We start from the raw sequence: 17159 nt of genomic DNA on the forward strand, positions 1-17159 counted from the left end.
TTATAGTCTCTCATGTTTTTTTGGTCCACTGTTATACCATAAGATAATCATCAAGAAAAATAAGTTCAGAATCCTACTTTAGTCATTAAAATATCTATTTTTAGGAAAATCCAGGTTGGTTTTTTTAATGGTACTATATTAATTAAAACTTTAGCCTAGATCAAATGACCTCTAATTTTAAGAAGTATATTTGTAAAATATGAGAGAATATCTAAATGTTTTCAAAATTTACACTTAAGTTATTATTAAAGATAATGAATAGGAAAAGGGATCTAAATTTTCTTTGGCTTAGTTAGTGATACTCATCTCTCATGATCCATCAGCCTAGCAGAAGAGAATTTCCATTAATATGCCAATTCTAAATCTCATAGATGGAAAAAATGAGCCATCTTCTCTGGCTCTAAGATAAAATTTGGAGTTTGGCTACTAAATATCAGGGTCTCTCTTTTTAAGGATATTTACAATAACTGGAAGTACCAACAACCTTATTTAAGACACAAAATTATAGAGCACGGTAATTGCTTCTGTTAAGATTCCTGCGTTCTACCTGTTGACCTGAGAACCTACCACAGTCATCAAAAGCTTGTCAAACCACTGTAGTTTGAGTTCTGATTTTGGCCACATATCTGGTCGTAAAGCAGTCTTTAGGAGATTAACACACCGTCGAGATAACAATTCTCCAGGAGATCCTGCAGTATTGGAGTTGTCATTAACCTAAAAATTCAAATAATGATGATTTTTTATTTGCCATATGCTTGCAGTATATTTCATTATTAAATACTGAAACACTAAAACTGTTATTTGGTCTATTCCTAACACATTCCAGTTAGTCTATTTCCTTTTCATTACTGTGAATTAACTCTATATGTGCCCAAAGCACACATTAATGTTTACCTGCACTGCATAAATATAGATATACAATGTTCCAAATATGCAAATACATTCTCTAAAAAATTTCTAAAGCAGATGTTTGAGGTTTTTGATGTTTAGAAAGAAAACAGCTTCCCAAAATGGACCCATAAAATTTTCAAAATATTTTTCGTTTAATGCCTTTATTTTAAAATATGTATGTATGTATGTATGTATGTATGTATGTATGTATGTATATACATACACACACACACACACACACACAAAACTTGGGGAGGAGGGGTTACAAGGTAACATTTGTTGTAATGAATTAGTGTCACAAATTGGCAATCTTACCTGACAAGCAATTCTAATCAAAAAGTTCACAACTGTATCTGTATGCTGTTTATCAATAGGCTTAGCAAGTAAAGCATCAGCCCCAGGCAATGATTGGCTCCTCCCAAAGACCTAAAAATATATAGGTAATGAAATTTAAAACATTTTATGCTTTTTTTAAAATAATGCAAAGGTGTGCTTCAATTTTATGATTTTGGTCAATGTAAACTTTTCTATGTTCCACTATCCTAATCATAGATAGCATTCTGTTAGAATTCATAAAGAAACATTAACATAAAGAAGGGGTAGGAGATAAGGAATAACAGTCTTGTCCCATTTTTCTAGTATACTATATACACAAATGTGTACATGTATACATAAAAACTCAAAATATACAACATATGTCATCCACAGAACTATCCAGGCACTAAATAGAGTACTAACATGATCCAAGATAGCTTCAACTACAATAGAAATGGAGGAAAGAAACTGTTATCTTTAACAAAATACATAAAAAAAAGGGCCTCAAAAAAATGACCACAGGTCAGATTTTATGTTTGTGTGAGCATGATTGTCTCAAGAGGGGGTAGCACCAATAAAGGATAAGGTACAAGCAAGAATTGGCAGTTCCCATTAGGATTTACAGAAGACAATTTCTTACTGCACTCATTGCTCCAGTGGCAGTCCTAAATCTCTTCACCTCTTGGCCAGAATCAACTGACAGTCCTCTTTTAATAGCAGATGAGGCACAACTGGCACCTTCTCCACTTGAATTTGGATCTATATCAGAATCCGGCTAAAACAGCAGATTAAATTAAAATATATGATTTTTAAGGATAAGTGTTAAAAATTAAAAATTAAAAAATTTTGTCATGGGGAATATAAAGAATTATCATTCCTACCTGCTGATCTTTAATCCTTTGCAATTCCCACTTAATGACAACTTCTGCCAGATCCACAGCCAATTTTCTTTGTTCAATGGTAACACTGGGAGTGAAGCCTAATCTCTGCATGGCACTCACCATATGCTGTACCAAATGGTGCCTCACTGGGTAATAAACCTATGGAAAGATACCAATATTAATAAAAATATATTTAGTCCTAAATGAATTAGAATCAAAACAAAAAGGATCTTTAAAAAAATAGTTTTATATACTCATTCAAATGAAGGAAATATTCTTCACAAATATGGAGAAAATTTTTTTTTTTTTACCATTTTTCAAGCTCCATGCAATCAATGAATTGAATATGATCTGAAGAGGCCAACACTGACAGTCACTAGTTTGGTATGCACTTTATATCCAAAATCAAGAAAAGTCAGATATTAAAATCTCTTTGAACAGATAACTCTCTTCAACTCTAATGAAGGTTATATAAAAGGCTCAAGCAAAGACCAATAAGACATAAAATCTTAACACTAGAATAAATGACTTATCAATATAATCCCAGTCCTCATAAAATTAAATTGGAAAGAATATAGATTCCTTCCAAAATGTAGCTTGCAGGGGATCTGCAAAAGGGAAACACTAAAAATATTCTCTAATTTTGAGTGTTCTATTTAATAAAATAATCGAAACCTAGAGATTTATAGGCCAAATAGAGGCTAATAAAAAAAAGAATACTATGTACTACACACATAACCTGACACAAGGCAAAAAGAATACAAAAAGGATCTAAGGCACAGTGAACATCTTTAAGCAGCTTTACTTTCCATTGAGAGAGGAAGCCAAAACCAAAACACACATAAATGTATCATTTAGATGGCAGAAATGTTACTAAAAGATAAATGACCATAATACTACTGCCAAAGGGAAAACAAAAATCTGAAAGCAAAATGTTGGAAACCAAACTACCTACCTTAAAATGTTGGACTATTAAATGCAAAATGTGGACCAGCTGGGGAACTGTATGACCTTCTTCTACAATGATTTTTCTAGTCCAATGAGTCAGCATTTGGTGTCCATCTTCCATTCGAGCAGGGACTGCTGGAGTCAAAATAGCCATTGCTTGTCTGACAATTGCACGAGCCTCCATTGCATGAGCCTTTAGCAAACTATGAAAAACCTAATATAGGAGATTCTTGTAAGATATGATCTGAGAATCAAATTTTTAAATATATCAACAATAACTGAATTAGGACTAAAACAAAAAGATTTTTTTTTTTAAATCTATTTTATACACATTTAAATTTGGGGAAAATACTCTTCACAAATATGGAGAAACAAATTTTTTAAATGTTTTGCACAATTCAAGCTATCAGTAAACTGAGTATGTTCTGCAGTATGACCATACACAAAGATGTTACCACTGATAACTCATTAATTTGGCATGTGCTTTATGTATATATTTCACCAGTAGAACAGATGGTTTTGGGGTGAATCATCAAGAATCCTTAACTACAGTCCCCATGGTATCTAGAATTACATTTTTTTATAAGATGCATTTTGGGAACCATCTTTGATCAGAAAAGAAAACAAATCTAACTGGCCTATACATGGATAAAACTCTATGATCGAGGTTATCACTGACATTCTACTCAAAGGTAAGGGAAGGGTTTAGCTTTCTTCTGTGTGATGAACCCCTGTGGCAGTCTATCTGGCAATAGACAGACTCCTTTCTGCAATAATATCTTAAATGGATAAATTAAAATACATGCATTATAATGGAAGCCAATTATACTGAAATACAGTTATCAAAGTATTTTTTAAAAATTCATGGACTCTGGGATAAAAACTCTTGCTCTGAGATAACAAACATTCCAATGAACAGAAAAAGAAATAAATAAAATATGGCTTATATACTAAAAAACAGCTGAGAGCTGAAGTTAAATAGAAAGAGTAAACAAAACAGTGAAACATAAAGAAAACATTTCAGGAAAAGTGATTCAAATTAACCATAGGGGGGGAAGGATACCTGGAGTACAATTTTCTTGTGTATGGCAAATTTAGCAATGATATGCGCCAGGAGTAAGTGCCCACTGTATTTACATGCTGGGTCCACACATGCCTTCGATAGCAGACAGGGCCAAGCAAAGGTCATTAATCGTCGCAGTTTGCTATTCCGATTCTTGTTATTGTCATGGATATGATGTGGCGCATGTTCCACAAGAAGTGTAGCAAACTGTAAAAGGTAAATCCTGAGGGAATCCAACATGTCTGTCTGTTTCTCTGGGTCAAGCACCTAGTCATGGAAAGAAAGGAAAAATGCAATCTTTCATGGATTTATGTAGACTTTTCTGCAAATGCTGTACAAATAAGCTTAAACCTAAAGCATATACAATAGTAGAAAGCTGAAAAAAAGGAAAATAATTTAATACATCATTACTTTTTCCTTATCAGAACTACAGGGAATTTCTTTAACTTTTCTTTAAATGCTAAATATTCACACCTGCCTGGTGTACTTGTAAACTATTCAAAAATTAACTACTAAGCAAATATTCCAGAATGAAAGACAAAACTTCTCACTAATCCAAAACACAAATTAAATTGAACTAGTCTTTTTGTTTAACTGGTGGTCATAACTGATTTTTTACTTTGTGCTCAGGTCTACTTAATCCACTTAGTCAGAAATCATTCAAGAAAAATACTTTGAACCCAAAAGAGAATTAAACATTGAAACACTCTTGGGAAAGAAGACAAAAGAGCAACCCCACAAGAGAAACATCCATTTTTTAAAAGAAATTCAATAAAATTATAATCCCAAACACAACTGGACTTCTGAGGGACAAAAAACAACTAGCTTCCCTTACTTTTTTTTTTTTTTTAAAACCCTTATCCTCCATCTTGGAGTCAATACTGTGTATTGGCTCCAAGGTAGAAGAGCGGCAATGGGGGTCAAGTGACTTGCCCAGGATCACACAGCTGGGAAGTATCTGAGGCCAGATTTGAACCAGGACCTCCCGTCTCTAGGCCTGGCTCTCAATCCACTGAGCTACCCAACTGCCCCCTTCCCTTACTTTTAACTAAGAGAACTGACCATAAATGGGAATTTGGCAATATAGAAAGGGACTTGGCAAATACTATCAGGACATAAACAAGGTGCTGTTCTCTGACTTTGTTCACTCTTCCTAGGGATTAGGAATTAGCCTAGGGAAAGAAATTGAGCAAAACTGACTAAAGTAATAAGGGTTTTAAAAGGTGAGCTATGCTGTATTTTTTTTAAACTCTTGCCTTCTGTGTTGTAATCAATACTAAGTATTAATTCCAAGACAAAGCAATAAAGGCTAGGCAACTAGACTTAAATGACTTGCCCAGAGTCATACAACTAGAAAGTATCTGAGACTAGATTTGAACCAAAGACCTCCTGTCTCCAGATCTGGCTCTCTATCCATTCCTGAGCCACCCATCTGTCCTGCTATATAATATTAGTAACTACCAGGCCCCTTCTTTCTGGGTTGACCAGAATGAATGAACCAAGACGCCAGAGCATGCCTTCTGAAAGAGTGAATCATACAATTTCCTCCAAATAGCATTAATATGAACCAATAACCTACTTAAATACTTTATCGCTCTTGGGGCAAAAACTGACAATTATTACTTCAATAAACATATACTTCTAAAAGAAACTGATGCAAATACACAGTTCAACTCTAGCCCATAACAAACATAAAGTAATATGAAAATTTCCCAAAGAATATGTTATGTAAAAATCTCTATGAACTGGAGTGGTAGAAAAAAAAACCCTTCAAATTTGTATGGTACATAAAAATGTAAAACGAATTCAATTCTAATTAAAAACTAATTCAAAATATTAATGATGCCACACCGGCATTTTAAAAAAGATATCCTCGCAACATTATAAACAGTTTAATTGAACCTAAAATTGTCATTGAAGTGTTTATAGTCCTAAATAAAAAATTTATTTATTTGATCTTTAATAATCCAACAGTTCTTACAAAACTATTACTAACTAATTAGATTTTAATAAACACTGAATTTATACTCAGAGTATTTTAAATTTTGTTTAGTTAACTTATTCTGGTATAAGAACCTGCCCTCAAAATACTCACTTTAACGAATGATGCTTCAATAACGAATAATGCTTCAACACAAATCAGTAAAATTATGAAAAATAAAATTATTTCTAAAAGTGGAATTAATTCAATTACCCCTTAACACACATATTTAATAGCCCTCATATGTGTGATAACAATTCATTATGGAAATTACCACCTTGGTAATAAAAACACTGGTAATGCTTTCTGGATTATCGCCTTCTGGATTAGGAGGTCCCAAAAGCTGCTCTCCTTCAGCTTTCTCAAAACTGTACAAGAAAGCAGGATTCAGAATATGTTGTAGAACCTATCAATATAGAAGAAAGTAAAGAAAATTATCATGCCATTGTTCTGCTGTGATCACCAATTATACTGCTCAGAGTACATCTCATAAATTTGCAAACCATCTAAGACTACAACAAAGACTTCATCTCATTTTCCCTACTTTTGAGTTAATAAACAAAAAGAAAGGTAAGGAAGCTCCCTCCCCAAAAAATGACTATTTGGTTTTGTCCTTCTCGCCTCAAAGAAAAATAAAAAAGAATTTTCCAGAGATGAGACAAAACTTTGTAGTTCATGAAATGCTTATTTTTTTCAACAATGGGTATTTTTTTCAAAAATATTTTGGCCTCTCATTTTAATGTCAATAGAAACACAATATACAAATTCTTTTGCTTCCTATAACTTTACCTTGGCTTTGAGCTCATCTCCAAAATTTGGGTCATTAAAGTCTACAAAGCGAAAGAATAAGGCACGTTTTTGAGAGATGCTGTAATTCTTGGGGATTTCCTCTTCCATGTATTCCTTTAAGAACGTCATGTTGCAGAGAAAACGGCCAGTAAAGGCTCGAAGCAGCTGGAAAAGCAACTCTATATCTCCATAATTCCTTCTGTAAAATCAAGGTAAGGAAGTAAATTCTTTATGGAAAATTTTCTAATCAATTATGTTGACTGCTAATTTATTTATTTGCCTTTTGAACAATTCAGATACAAAATCCCACAGATTACAAAAAAGATGGATTTAAAAGAGACTACTACTGGGTAAAATCAGTTACTACTATATGAGGTCTCTCTCTATGCCAAATGAAGTTAAAAGCCTCTTACTGACAAGACTGAATTTCTAATATTGCTCTTGGCTAACTGAATATATTTAGATAAAAGTTACTCAAACTAAAACAGAATAACTACACCTACTTGCAGTAATTCAGCAAACAATAAGCTAGTAATTTAGGCTCCTTCCAGTTTGTTGCAGCCATATTTTCTTTGCGGTGCCTTTCTTGAAAAGTTTCACTGACCCATACACGTCTCAACTGGCTCACTAAAGAATGTTGATTTGCCAACCAGGATTCATCATTCTTAACTATAATGCTTATGATCTGTCAAGGAAAAAAAAAAAAGACAAACATGGCAATATTGACAATATCATCATTCCACAGATGAATAGATTTGGAATTTTCACAAAGCTCTCTATCAAAGGAATTACCTTGATAGCCTGGAACTGAAGATCAATTCTCAAAGTGCTTGTGCTAGGAGAGCCAGGGCGCACAGCTGCTTGTGTGCCACCAGGTAACAACAAAGCGATAAATCGGTTTGGGTTGGCTGCAAGAACATCTCGAAGAGGTTTGGCATCTTTGTGTTTTAAGAAACTCTAAAAAGAATATAAAATATCTTAAACTATCTTAAGTTACTTCAAATTAAGCAAGAAATACCAGGAGCAGGTAGGTGGCTCATTGGATTGAGAACCAGGCCTAGAGTTGAAAGGTCCTATTTGGTCCAAATCTGGCCTCAGACACTTCCTATCTGTGTGACCCAGAGAGCAAGGCACTTAACTCCAATTTCCTGGCCCTTACAGCTCTTCTGTCTTAGAATTGCTACTAAGACAGAAGGTTAGGGTTTTAAAAAAAAGAGTTCCAATAAAATTGCCCTTGATGACTTATAACTTTTCTTCCGTTCTGGCCTTTAAACATATGGTCAAACATTCATTGTGTATCTATTTAATCCAAGGTTTCTAAATTACTTTGACCATATTAAATACTGAAAGTTATTAAAGAAACCTACAAATGCAGGTTAGCATATAGGTAATGCAAGAGGTAAAACAAGGGCAAGGAAACTAAATAAGAGGGGGTAACTAAGCAGAACCCTTTGCATGATAGAAGATGGTTATTGCAGAGACATCACATAGCATAGTATGTGTGGTAGGTATGCATGGTGGAGTAGGTATGTAATGAAAACCTAGTATGAAAGAATAGAGCAGAAATATAAGAAAAGAGTGCAAGTGAAATAGGAAACAATTTATTTGATAGACAAAAATCTGGTGAAAGAACCAGGATATCATGTGAAGGGGAAAAGGTTGGGACTTCAGAAAACAAAAAGAGAATGGTAATCCTAATACTACAAAATCAACCATGGAGCCTTTGTAGTAGAGATCCTGCAACCACTAGGCAATAATTCTGATTCTCAATGAGTAAGAATATGTTTGAAAGAAAATCTGACTTTTCTCCCATTAATAATTACCATAAACATCCTGCTCCATTGAGGATCATTTAAAGTAGCTTCCATCATGAATAACTCAACAGTCTGGGAAGGGTGTCGTGTCAAAAACTTTATCAAGGGCTCTCTGAATGGACTGCCAGCCTGAAAAAACATTTAGTAAAAATATTACCACACATATTTCTATGTTATCTTTTTCTTTTATGATTTCTGTGTTCAAACACAATTATTACTGAGGTCTCTCACAGAAATTTGCTAATAGTTCAACTCAAAAATGTTAGGCTGCCAACTAACTTAAGTCTTATAAAAATCATTAACTTTCGAGAAATCAGTTTTGATGTGGAAAACGGTATCTTGTTAGTCAGACAAATTTAAAATATGAACACTCCATAAGTAATAGCAGCAACGATGTACCAAATCAAGTTATGCTTTTACCTCTATCAACATAGCCCTTTCTGTTTTCATTACGACCTCTAGCAGAGGCTTGACCAGGGTTTGAGGAGCAGCTGGGATCAGATGAAAAAGGTTTATAATTGCTGAGCAAATCTTCATTTCCTAAGAAAGAACAATAAAACTGAAAATCAGAATTCAATGAATGCTTGCCAGCTAACTACGCAAACACTGCAGCAGACCCTACAACAGGCTACAATAGCATGGCTAGCCAACCAAAGCAAGTAGTTAACGTGTAAAAAGCAACAACCTATCTATTTTAAAACTAAGGACTAAAGTTAATTTGAACTAAGGCTTTTATTTATTAGGAGAGGGGAATTAACAAAACTGAACATTTTTCAACTTCTGAATGTATTTAGTTGATTTTTATAGATTGTTTGGAGTGAAAAGAGACTTTAGAGATGATCTAGTTCAGTTCTCAATGCATAGACCCCAGAGATTAAGTGATTTGTTCAAGAATATCTAATTTGCCAGCCAGGCCTGGAACCTAGGCTTTTTGACTCCCAGTTCAAGGTTCTTTCTAATACTTCCTAATAATTCTCCCTATGATGGAATCAATAGGAAAATGTGCTTTATTACAGTTAGTTTTATGTTCAAATTTTTCAGAATACACTTTACTATACAATGGAAATATTGCTTAACTAATTCACATGTCTAAGTTTTCTCTTCCCAATAGAAGTGTAAGATCCTTGAACAAAGGGAGCCCATACACTGATGCCCTAAAGCTCATATAGCACCAGGCATGCAGTACTTGAGCTGAACTGAAGAACCAAATTAAATAAGTTTTGATTTATCACTGCCTTGAGATTTCTCAACTAGCAACATAAGCAGGTCTCTGAACACATTCTAATATCGGGGCTATGAATTTTGAATTATATTAATAGCAAGCATGATTCCAGTGTATGTATAAGTTGATATTTCTAATTAGAAAACTGCTTTTAGTGGCAAAACTTTTAATTCTCACAGTGTTGCTGTTTTAGATGAATTTTAAAAGAGAATTTGTATGAGAAAAGGTAAGTGAATCAGGACTAAAATGCCAAAAAATACCAAAGTCTTGAAAGACTCTGCTTATAGATTACATCAATTCCCATAACCTTTCACAAAGCAAGTGATATGGGGTTCAAAAACAATAATCAAAAGAGAATGATTCCTAGTCTACATTTGTGAGTTTTCTTATTTGAATAAAAAGATAAATGGAGAGCTATGTATGAAATTAGAAAACATAACTGTCCACCACTTGTATCTTAAAAACAAAATATCCCCAAATCATCTTCTGTGAGATTTTCAGGTCTTATGATGAGCAAGCAGTAATAAAATGTACCCTAAAAATATGTGACCTTAATAACGTTTTCATTTGTATATTTTTCAAAGCATTTTCACAAGCACTCTTTCATGAGTCTGACAACAACACTGTGAGATAGGTTCAGTAGGTTTTACTACCTCATTCTTTTTACAGATGAGAAAACCTGAAGCTAAAAGGTTGTAAGACTAGCCCAAGGCATCAGTGTATCCATATTGAAATAATGTGCTATTTATTTTAATGAAAAAAGGCTCAATTTCTAGTCACTAGATTTAGAATCTTAATGGTTTGAAAGGAAACCCATAATTTGATCTCGAGAAAAACTAGCATGCACAAATATGCTGTGTTGAATTTTGCCCTCAATGAACTGTTTAGAATTTTTCATACAACTTTTGTAATGATAAAAATCCAAAGAGGATGAGTCCTTTCAAAAATAGCATTGAAATATTGCAAAAGGTAAAAAACTAAAATTCTTTAAAATCTGTTTTCAAACTTCCTAACACAAAACATGCTTAGCATCCTTAACAATTCACAGCATTATTACTAATACAACTCTGCCACAAGACAGACAAATGACAGTTCACTGCACTCAAAGGCACAATGCACTCTGCCCATTACATAACAACAATACAGCTAACAAGTCACAGCAAAAAACCAAATACAACAACAACAAACAACCTCCTGTTGCCTTCACTGAAATTCTCACCTCTACCCCTTCCATGGCAGGCTGAACCAAAACAAAAATTACAGCATGAAAAAATGCAACAAAAAAGTAAAAGGGAAAAAAAAGAAAAATAGATACTATTCTTCAGATTGCAAGTCATAAACTGACTTAATAGGTTATTTTCTCACCTCAAACTGACAGAATGGAGACAACGAACATCTCCCGCACTCTGAAATGCTCTCCTGAGGATGGGGAGGAAAATCATCTTTTTTTTTTTTCTACTTATGTTATTTACATATAACTTCCCACACACTCGTGCACAATAAGAACTAATGGGTGAACAAGACAATGAAAAGACAAGATTCAGATAGCACTTCAGACAGAGGAATAGCCAGACATACGATATAGGACAAACTATCCCTCACAGGTCAAACTACACAGATCTTTTATGAGAAAGCACCCCATCCCCAACCAAAATAAAGAACAGGGACTTGAAAAGCTATAATCTAAGAAAAGAAACTATGTAAACAGGTCTGTTGCATGCATTTTGACAAAGAGAATTGTTTTATTTAACATTTACATAAACAGGTTCAGGCACCTAAGTAAGTGATCAAAAAGAATTTTCCCACCTCAGAAGAAATATCTTCAATCCATTAGAGTTTAAACACTGAGGAGAACCCTCAATAACTAGCATGTGGACTCAGATATACTGAGATGATCACATTTCCAAAAAGTATGACTACACATAGCAAATGGACCAATAAAATAGTGTATTAGTATAATGTGGGTGTTATCACATATTAAATTATTATAAAGAATTAAAAAGGGGCTGCTCTGTTAAAAATTGGAATGATTCAAATTGATGAAGCTTAATAGCGCCTCCCTCACATTAACAATCAAAAACTAAAAAGTTTCACAAGTAGATTTTACATATATGTATCTGTTAAAAGATCTGGAACTACAGTTAATTTTTTTGATAGAATGAGGATCTCCTGGATTTTTAAACACATAAGCAATTATTTCCCACTTCAAAAGCCCACAATTCCAACAGCTGCATAACACATAACAAAATGCCCGTTCTTAGACACAAAAGCAGCATGTACCTTGGATCGGGTAATGAAGAGGGTGGCCTTCTTAAACAAAGGCTATTAGATCCCAATGAAAAAAATAACCCTCATCTCTCAGATTCAGATTCTCTGAATTTTCTAATGAGTTGTTAGACCCCTTCTGGAACTGGCTATCCATTTTGGATATTACTTATTACTAGTAAAAAGTGTTTCTCTTTCAGCACTGCTAATCTATAAATTCAAATACATATCTGTGGGAAAAAGTAAGAAAAGTTTACTAAAAAAGATTGAGGGATTTTATCCTTTGGAGAAGACTCATTCTGTAAGTTATATAAAACATCTCTCATGGATTTGCTTAAATGCGCTGCAGAGTAAAATGTCTTGTTATGGAGACCAATGGAAAATTTGAAATATAAATTAACTTGCAAGTCAGATATATACAGATTTTGTTCCTCTTTTCCCTCTAGTATAAATTTTCCTTAATGTACTCTACTGAACCTAAAATGGACTCATTGTTTTAGCATTTTTGATTAATAGCAAATATTCAAAGTAAAATTTTCTTCCAAGGGTAAAATACTTGGTTTAATTTTGTTCAGGTGGTTCTTTCATAAACAGGAAATTTGACTTACAGAAATAAACAATGACAGGATGATTGAAACAAAGCACAATAAAGCAAGAAAATTCATAGTTTGGGATGAAATGAAGCATCTAACACTTAGGCACAATAGGACAAGAAGCTATTTTGGATTAGGCTCCTGAAGTTGTATACAGAAATTCCTATGTAACAGATTACTGTAAAATCCAATCAGACTTTACAGAGAACCACAATCTATATATATATATATATATAATATATATATGTGTGTATATATATATATATAATACATTCATGTTATAACTCATTCATAACAGTTAAGGTTACCTGCTGAAAAATCACATTGCTTCAAATCTTAATGTAAGTAATAATGTTAGATTCAAAGTAGCAGAAAAGCATTAAATTATTGGGAAGGGAGGGAAGGGGAGGAGTAGGGAACAGTATTAGTGAATCAACCTCAAATATTGAAAACAAATCTATATGGATAATTTTAACCCAAAATTTCACTCAAGTAGCCGACTCCAAGAAATTAACTCGGCATAATTTCAAACTGAAGAGGGGGAAAATGGAAGGACATGTGTCCTGTGAAGCAGGCCTATTTCAGAGAATCTGTATACTATATCAAGGGGAAATGATTTTTCTTTCTTTTATTATAAACAAAAAAATCTTTAATAAATCTTACTATATGATAGTAAAAGCAAACATTTATTGAGCACTTTATTATCAAAAGGAACATTAATTAAGAGGAAAAAAGTTTAACAGAATCAAAATTCTGGAGCTGGAGACTCCTCAGACTGTCTAATCCAAGTACATCAATGCCAGCCATAGTCACAATTATTAACATGACTCATTATCATTGTCAATCATACACATAAAATGTATTGCACAAAGAAGCTATTGCCTGTTACTTTAGCCAAAACAAAGTTGCATTGTTAACCAAAGTTACTATATATAGCAATGCCACCCTCCCCCAAAATGAACAAGTAACTTACATTTCCATCACTCCTCTGTCCACCCTTGTGAGTGATAACGACCACTTCCATCCACTTGCGTAGGTGTTGCTATTATAAATACAACATTAATTTTACAATTAGTCTAACTTTACTTAAGTCCATAACAACATATATTGCCTCAAATAACAAATAAGTGACTAACTTCGTATCTTTAAATCCCTAAGAGATGTGATTTCATCTAGAACATAAATACATGCAAGATATTAAAAAAATGACAAAAAAGGCAGAAGCTGTGGTCCTCACACTATGACTCTATTATGATGTTTCAAAGATCCACAGCATTGAAAACTATCAGGCAACTTCTTTTTCCTTTAGCTGATAGTATCTAAAATAATTCTATAACCATGTTTTAAACAGTTCAGATTTGGGGAAAAGAATGAAAAAAATGTATATTAGTTCATAACATTCCATACCCTCTACGAATTGTACAATGTCTTCTTATCCCTTAAAAAATAATGCTAGAGACTTTCGACAAAACTATTCCTGCAAATAAAAATGATGCCAGACCAAATGATGAACATGATATCCAATCAGAAACTATATTAAGTGCACAAAAACTGCACAAAAAAAGAAAAACAGCCAGAAGACCCTTACAGTGGTTAGAAACTCATCGTGGGGCCCTTAAGAACTCCTAGGAGGAGAGGGAACTAATACAGGCATAGCAGCTCTCAGATCAATATACCCAAGCTCCAGGAGGTTCCAAAGACCCTAAGCACAGGAGCCAGAGGGCCCTCAAGATCTAGAATTTTCAACATAGATCTAAGACCAGGAGATGGAGGTGCCAAGGGATCCCAGAGACCAGCAGGATCAACTAGTTCACCCAAAGCACAATGGCAGGTAAAACCTGGTCCTGACATAAGACTTCTATGCAGGAACTAAAAGGAGAGATAAGTAACCACAAGATATTGATAACTAAAGATTAAAAGGTTCAGCAATATCTAAAATTTTAATCTAGAAAATATGTAACTCAAAGGGCAAAAAAAAAAAAATCTTCCACACCTAGAAGCAATGAAAGAAGAGATTTAAAAAAATGAAAAAAAGGGGACAGCTACGTGGCTCAGTGGATTGAGAGCCAGGCCTAGAGATGGGAGGTCCTAAGTTCAAATCTGGCCTCAGACACTTCCTAGCTGTGTGACCCTGGGCAAGTCACTTGACTCTCATTGCCTAGCTCTTACCACTTTTCTGCCTTAGAACCAATACAGACAGAAGGTAAGGGTTAAAAAAAAAATGAAATAAAATTTCTGGAGGAAAGAATTGAGAGAAAAAGTTTACAATAGAAAGTGATAAACCTTACCTAAGTAATGGACTTCCTGAAAATTAGAATAAAACAAAGAGAAATCAAAGACTACGAGAGCAAAATATTAAAAAAAATTAGGAGTCAATATAAGATACCTGTTTTCAAAACACCTGAGTTGGTAAACAGGCTGAGAAATGATTTAAGAAATATTATACTCCCTGAAAATCATGATTTTTTTTAAAAAAGTAAAGACATCCTATTTAAGAAATCACAAATAAAAACTGTCCAGATCTAATCAAAACAGAAAGAAACCTATGAAAGATGCCCTGCAAGGAAAAATCTTTGGAACTTTCATAACCAAAATCCAGCACGTCCACAAAAAGAAAAATATTGTAATTAGCCAAAAAGTTCAAGTACCAAGGAACCAATCAGGATCACCTGAGTGCAAGCATCTAGTATAAACAACAGAAGACCTTGGAAAACAATATTCCAAATGGAAAAAGGCAGAATTTTACATAAGGCCAAGAATAATTTATCCTGCAAAACTGAATATAACCCTATGGAACAAAAACAAAACAAAACAAAATGAACCCTTAATGGAATGGGTTTCAAGCATTTCTGGCGAAAAAAAAAAAAAAACAAAGCTAAGCAGAAATGTTGAAATGAAAATACAAGAGCTAAGAGGAATCTAGAAAGGTAATTTATTTGAGCAATGAGAAAACACCTTTATGATGAAGAGCTAACAATCTAATAGAGGGAAAAGAAATAAGCATCTATTCAAAACCTTAATATTTTCAAAGGGCATTGGGGAAATTAAGATAGAAGTTGGGGGCGGGAGGGGGGGTAAAATTGGTTCCATTTTGAAGAGGAGAAAGAAAAGGAAAAGGAATACACCTTGCATAAAAAAAACAATGAAGTAAGCATAATGTATTTCTCATAACTGAGATATTCAAAAAAAGCATGTAACAAACATGAAGGGTAAAGGGGAACAAGCATGAGATGAACTTCATCTTTTTCACACATACACAGAACCATGTGCACACAAAGAGTTTGGTACAGAAATACATCAAACTCAACTGGGAAATAGCTAGGGATAAGGAGAAGGGAACCTAAGAGGCAGTTTAATGGCAGGATGGAAATACAAACAAAACAAACTTCCTTATCTAAAAAGAGTGATTAAAAGGGGGGGGGGGAAGGGAAAAAGAAAAGAACTGCAAGTTAAAGGAATGCCTGTCAATTTGGGAACTGATAAACAAATTATAGTATAGGAATATAATATAAATGTTAATGCACCAAAGACAAAAAAGATGATTTCAGAGAATTCAAAAAAGAAGTGAGCAGAAGCAAAACAATTTATACAATTACAATAATAAAGAACAATTTTGGAAGATGTAAGCTCTATAGGATCAATTAAATGACTGACTAAATTTGCAATGAATCATGTTATGCTCCTCCCTCCGGATAGAGGTTCAGAACAGACATTGTTGAATGTGGTCACTGGGTAGATGTGTATTGCTTGACTATGCTTATTTACCTCAAGGTTTGGTTCTTTTCCACCCTCCTCCCCATTTTTAATTAGACAGGTGAGACAAATAGGACAGTTTTGAAAGTTGAATTTTTTTTTTTAACTAAGCAGTATGAAACTAAAATTCACAGTTTCATATACATTCATTTTTGAGGGTGTTGAATTCAGAATAAATTTTTTTTTTAAAGAATATAATGGTGGGGCAGCTGGGTGGCTCAGTGGATTGAGAGTCAGGGACAGAGGCAGGAGGTCCTAGGTTCAAATCTGGCATCAGACACCTCCTAGCTGTGTGGCCTGGGGCAAGTCACTTAACTACCATTGCCTAGCCCTTAGCACTCTTCTGCTTTAGAAGCAACACACAGTATTGATTCTAAGACAGAAGGGTTTAAAAATAATAATAATACTTAATCTAAAATATCTAAAATCTATCCTTTAAGTCAAAGATAGGTCTGTTGGGTTAGACTGGCAAGTCACACTGTTAAGAAAAAAATGTACAATTTTGCATATATAGGTACATATATATAAATAAAACTCAAGTAAAACACTAAGGAACTGAAATCCTACCCACTTCTGGACAAAACTGATTAAAAATTACAAGAGAAAACTTTAATTTACATATCCATTTGCCAAAATTATTGAAA

General features: G+C 33.8%; 1 protein-coding gene across 1 annotated transcript in view; it reads right to left on the minus strand.

Annotated features, from left to right (window-relative positions):
* The window catches only part of LOC123234219 (transformation/transcription domain associated protein), a 175911-nt gene that overhangs the window by 105509 nt on the left and 53243 nt on the right, over nt 1–17159 (minus strand). The window contains exons 31-45 of the mRNA XM_044660153.1: nt 13736–13804; nt 11270–11323; nt 11124–11144; nt 9103–9222; nt 8692–8811; nt 7661–7825; nt 7372–7553; nt 6869–7067; nt 6357–6485; nt 4099–4365; nt 3043–3249; nt 2088–2246; nt 1847–1981; nt 1207–1317; nt 568–714 (exon numbers count right to left, since the gene is read on the minus strand). Of these exons, the coding sequence (XP_044516088.1) occupies nt 568–714; nt 1207–1317; nt 1847–1981; nt 2088–2246; nt 3043–3249; nt 4099–4365; nt 6357–6485; nt 6869–7067; nt 7372–7553; nt 7661–7825; nt 8692–8811; nt 9103–9222; nt 11124–11144; nt 11270–11323; nt 13736–13804 (2085 nt within the window). The remainder of the gene's footprint in view (nt 1–567; nt 715–1206; nt 1318–1846; nt 1982–2087; nt 2247–3042; nt 3250–4098; nt 4366–6356; nt 6486–6868; nt 7068–7371; nt 7554–7660; nt 7826–8691; nt 8812–9102; nt 9223–11123; nt 11145–11269; nt 11324–13735; nt 13805–17159) is intronic.

Source organism: Gracilinanus agilis, chromosome 1 (genome assembly GCF_016433145.1).
Source record: "Gracilinanus agilis isolate LMUSP501 chromosome 1, AgileGrace, whole genome shotgun sequence".
NCBI lineage: Eukaryota > Metazoa > Chordata > Mammalia > Didelphimorphia > Didelphidae > Gracilinanus > Gracilinanus agilis.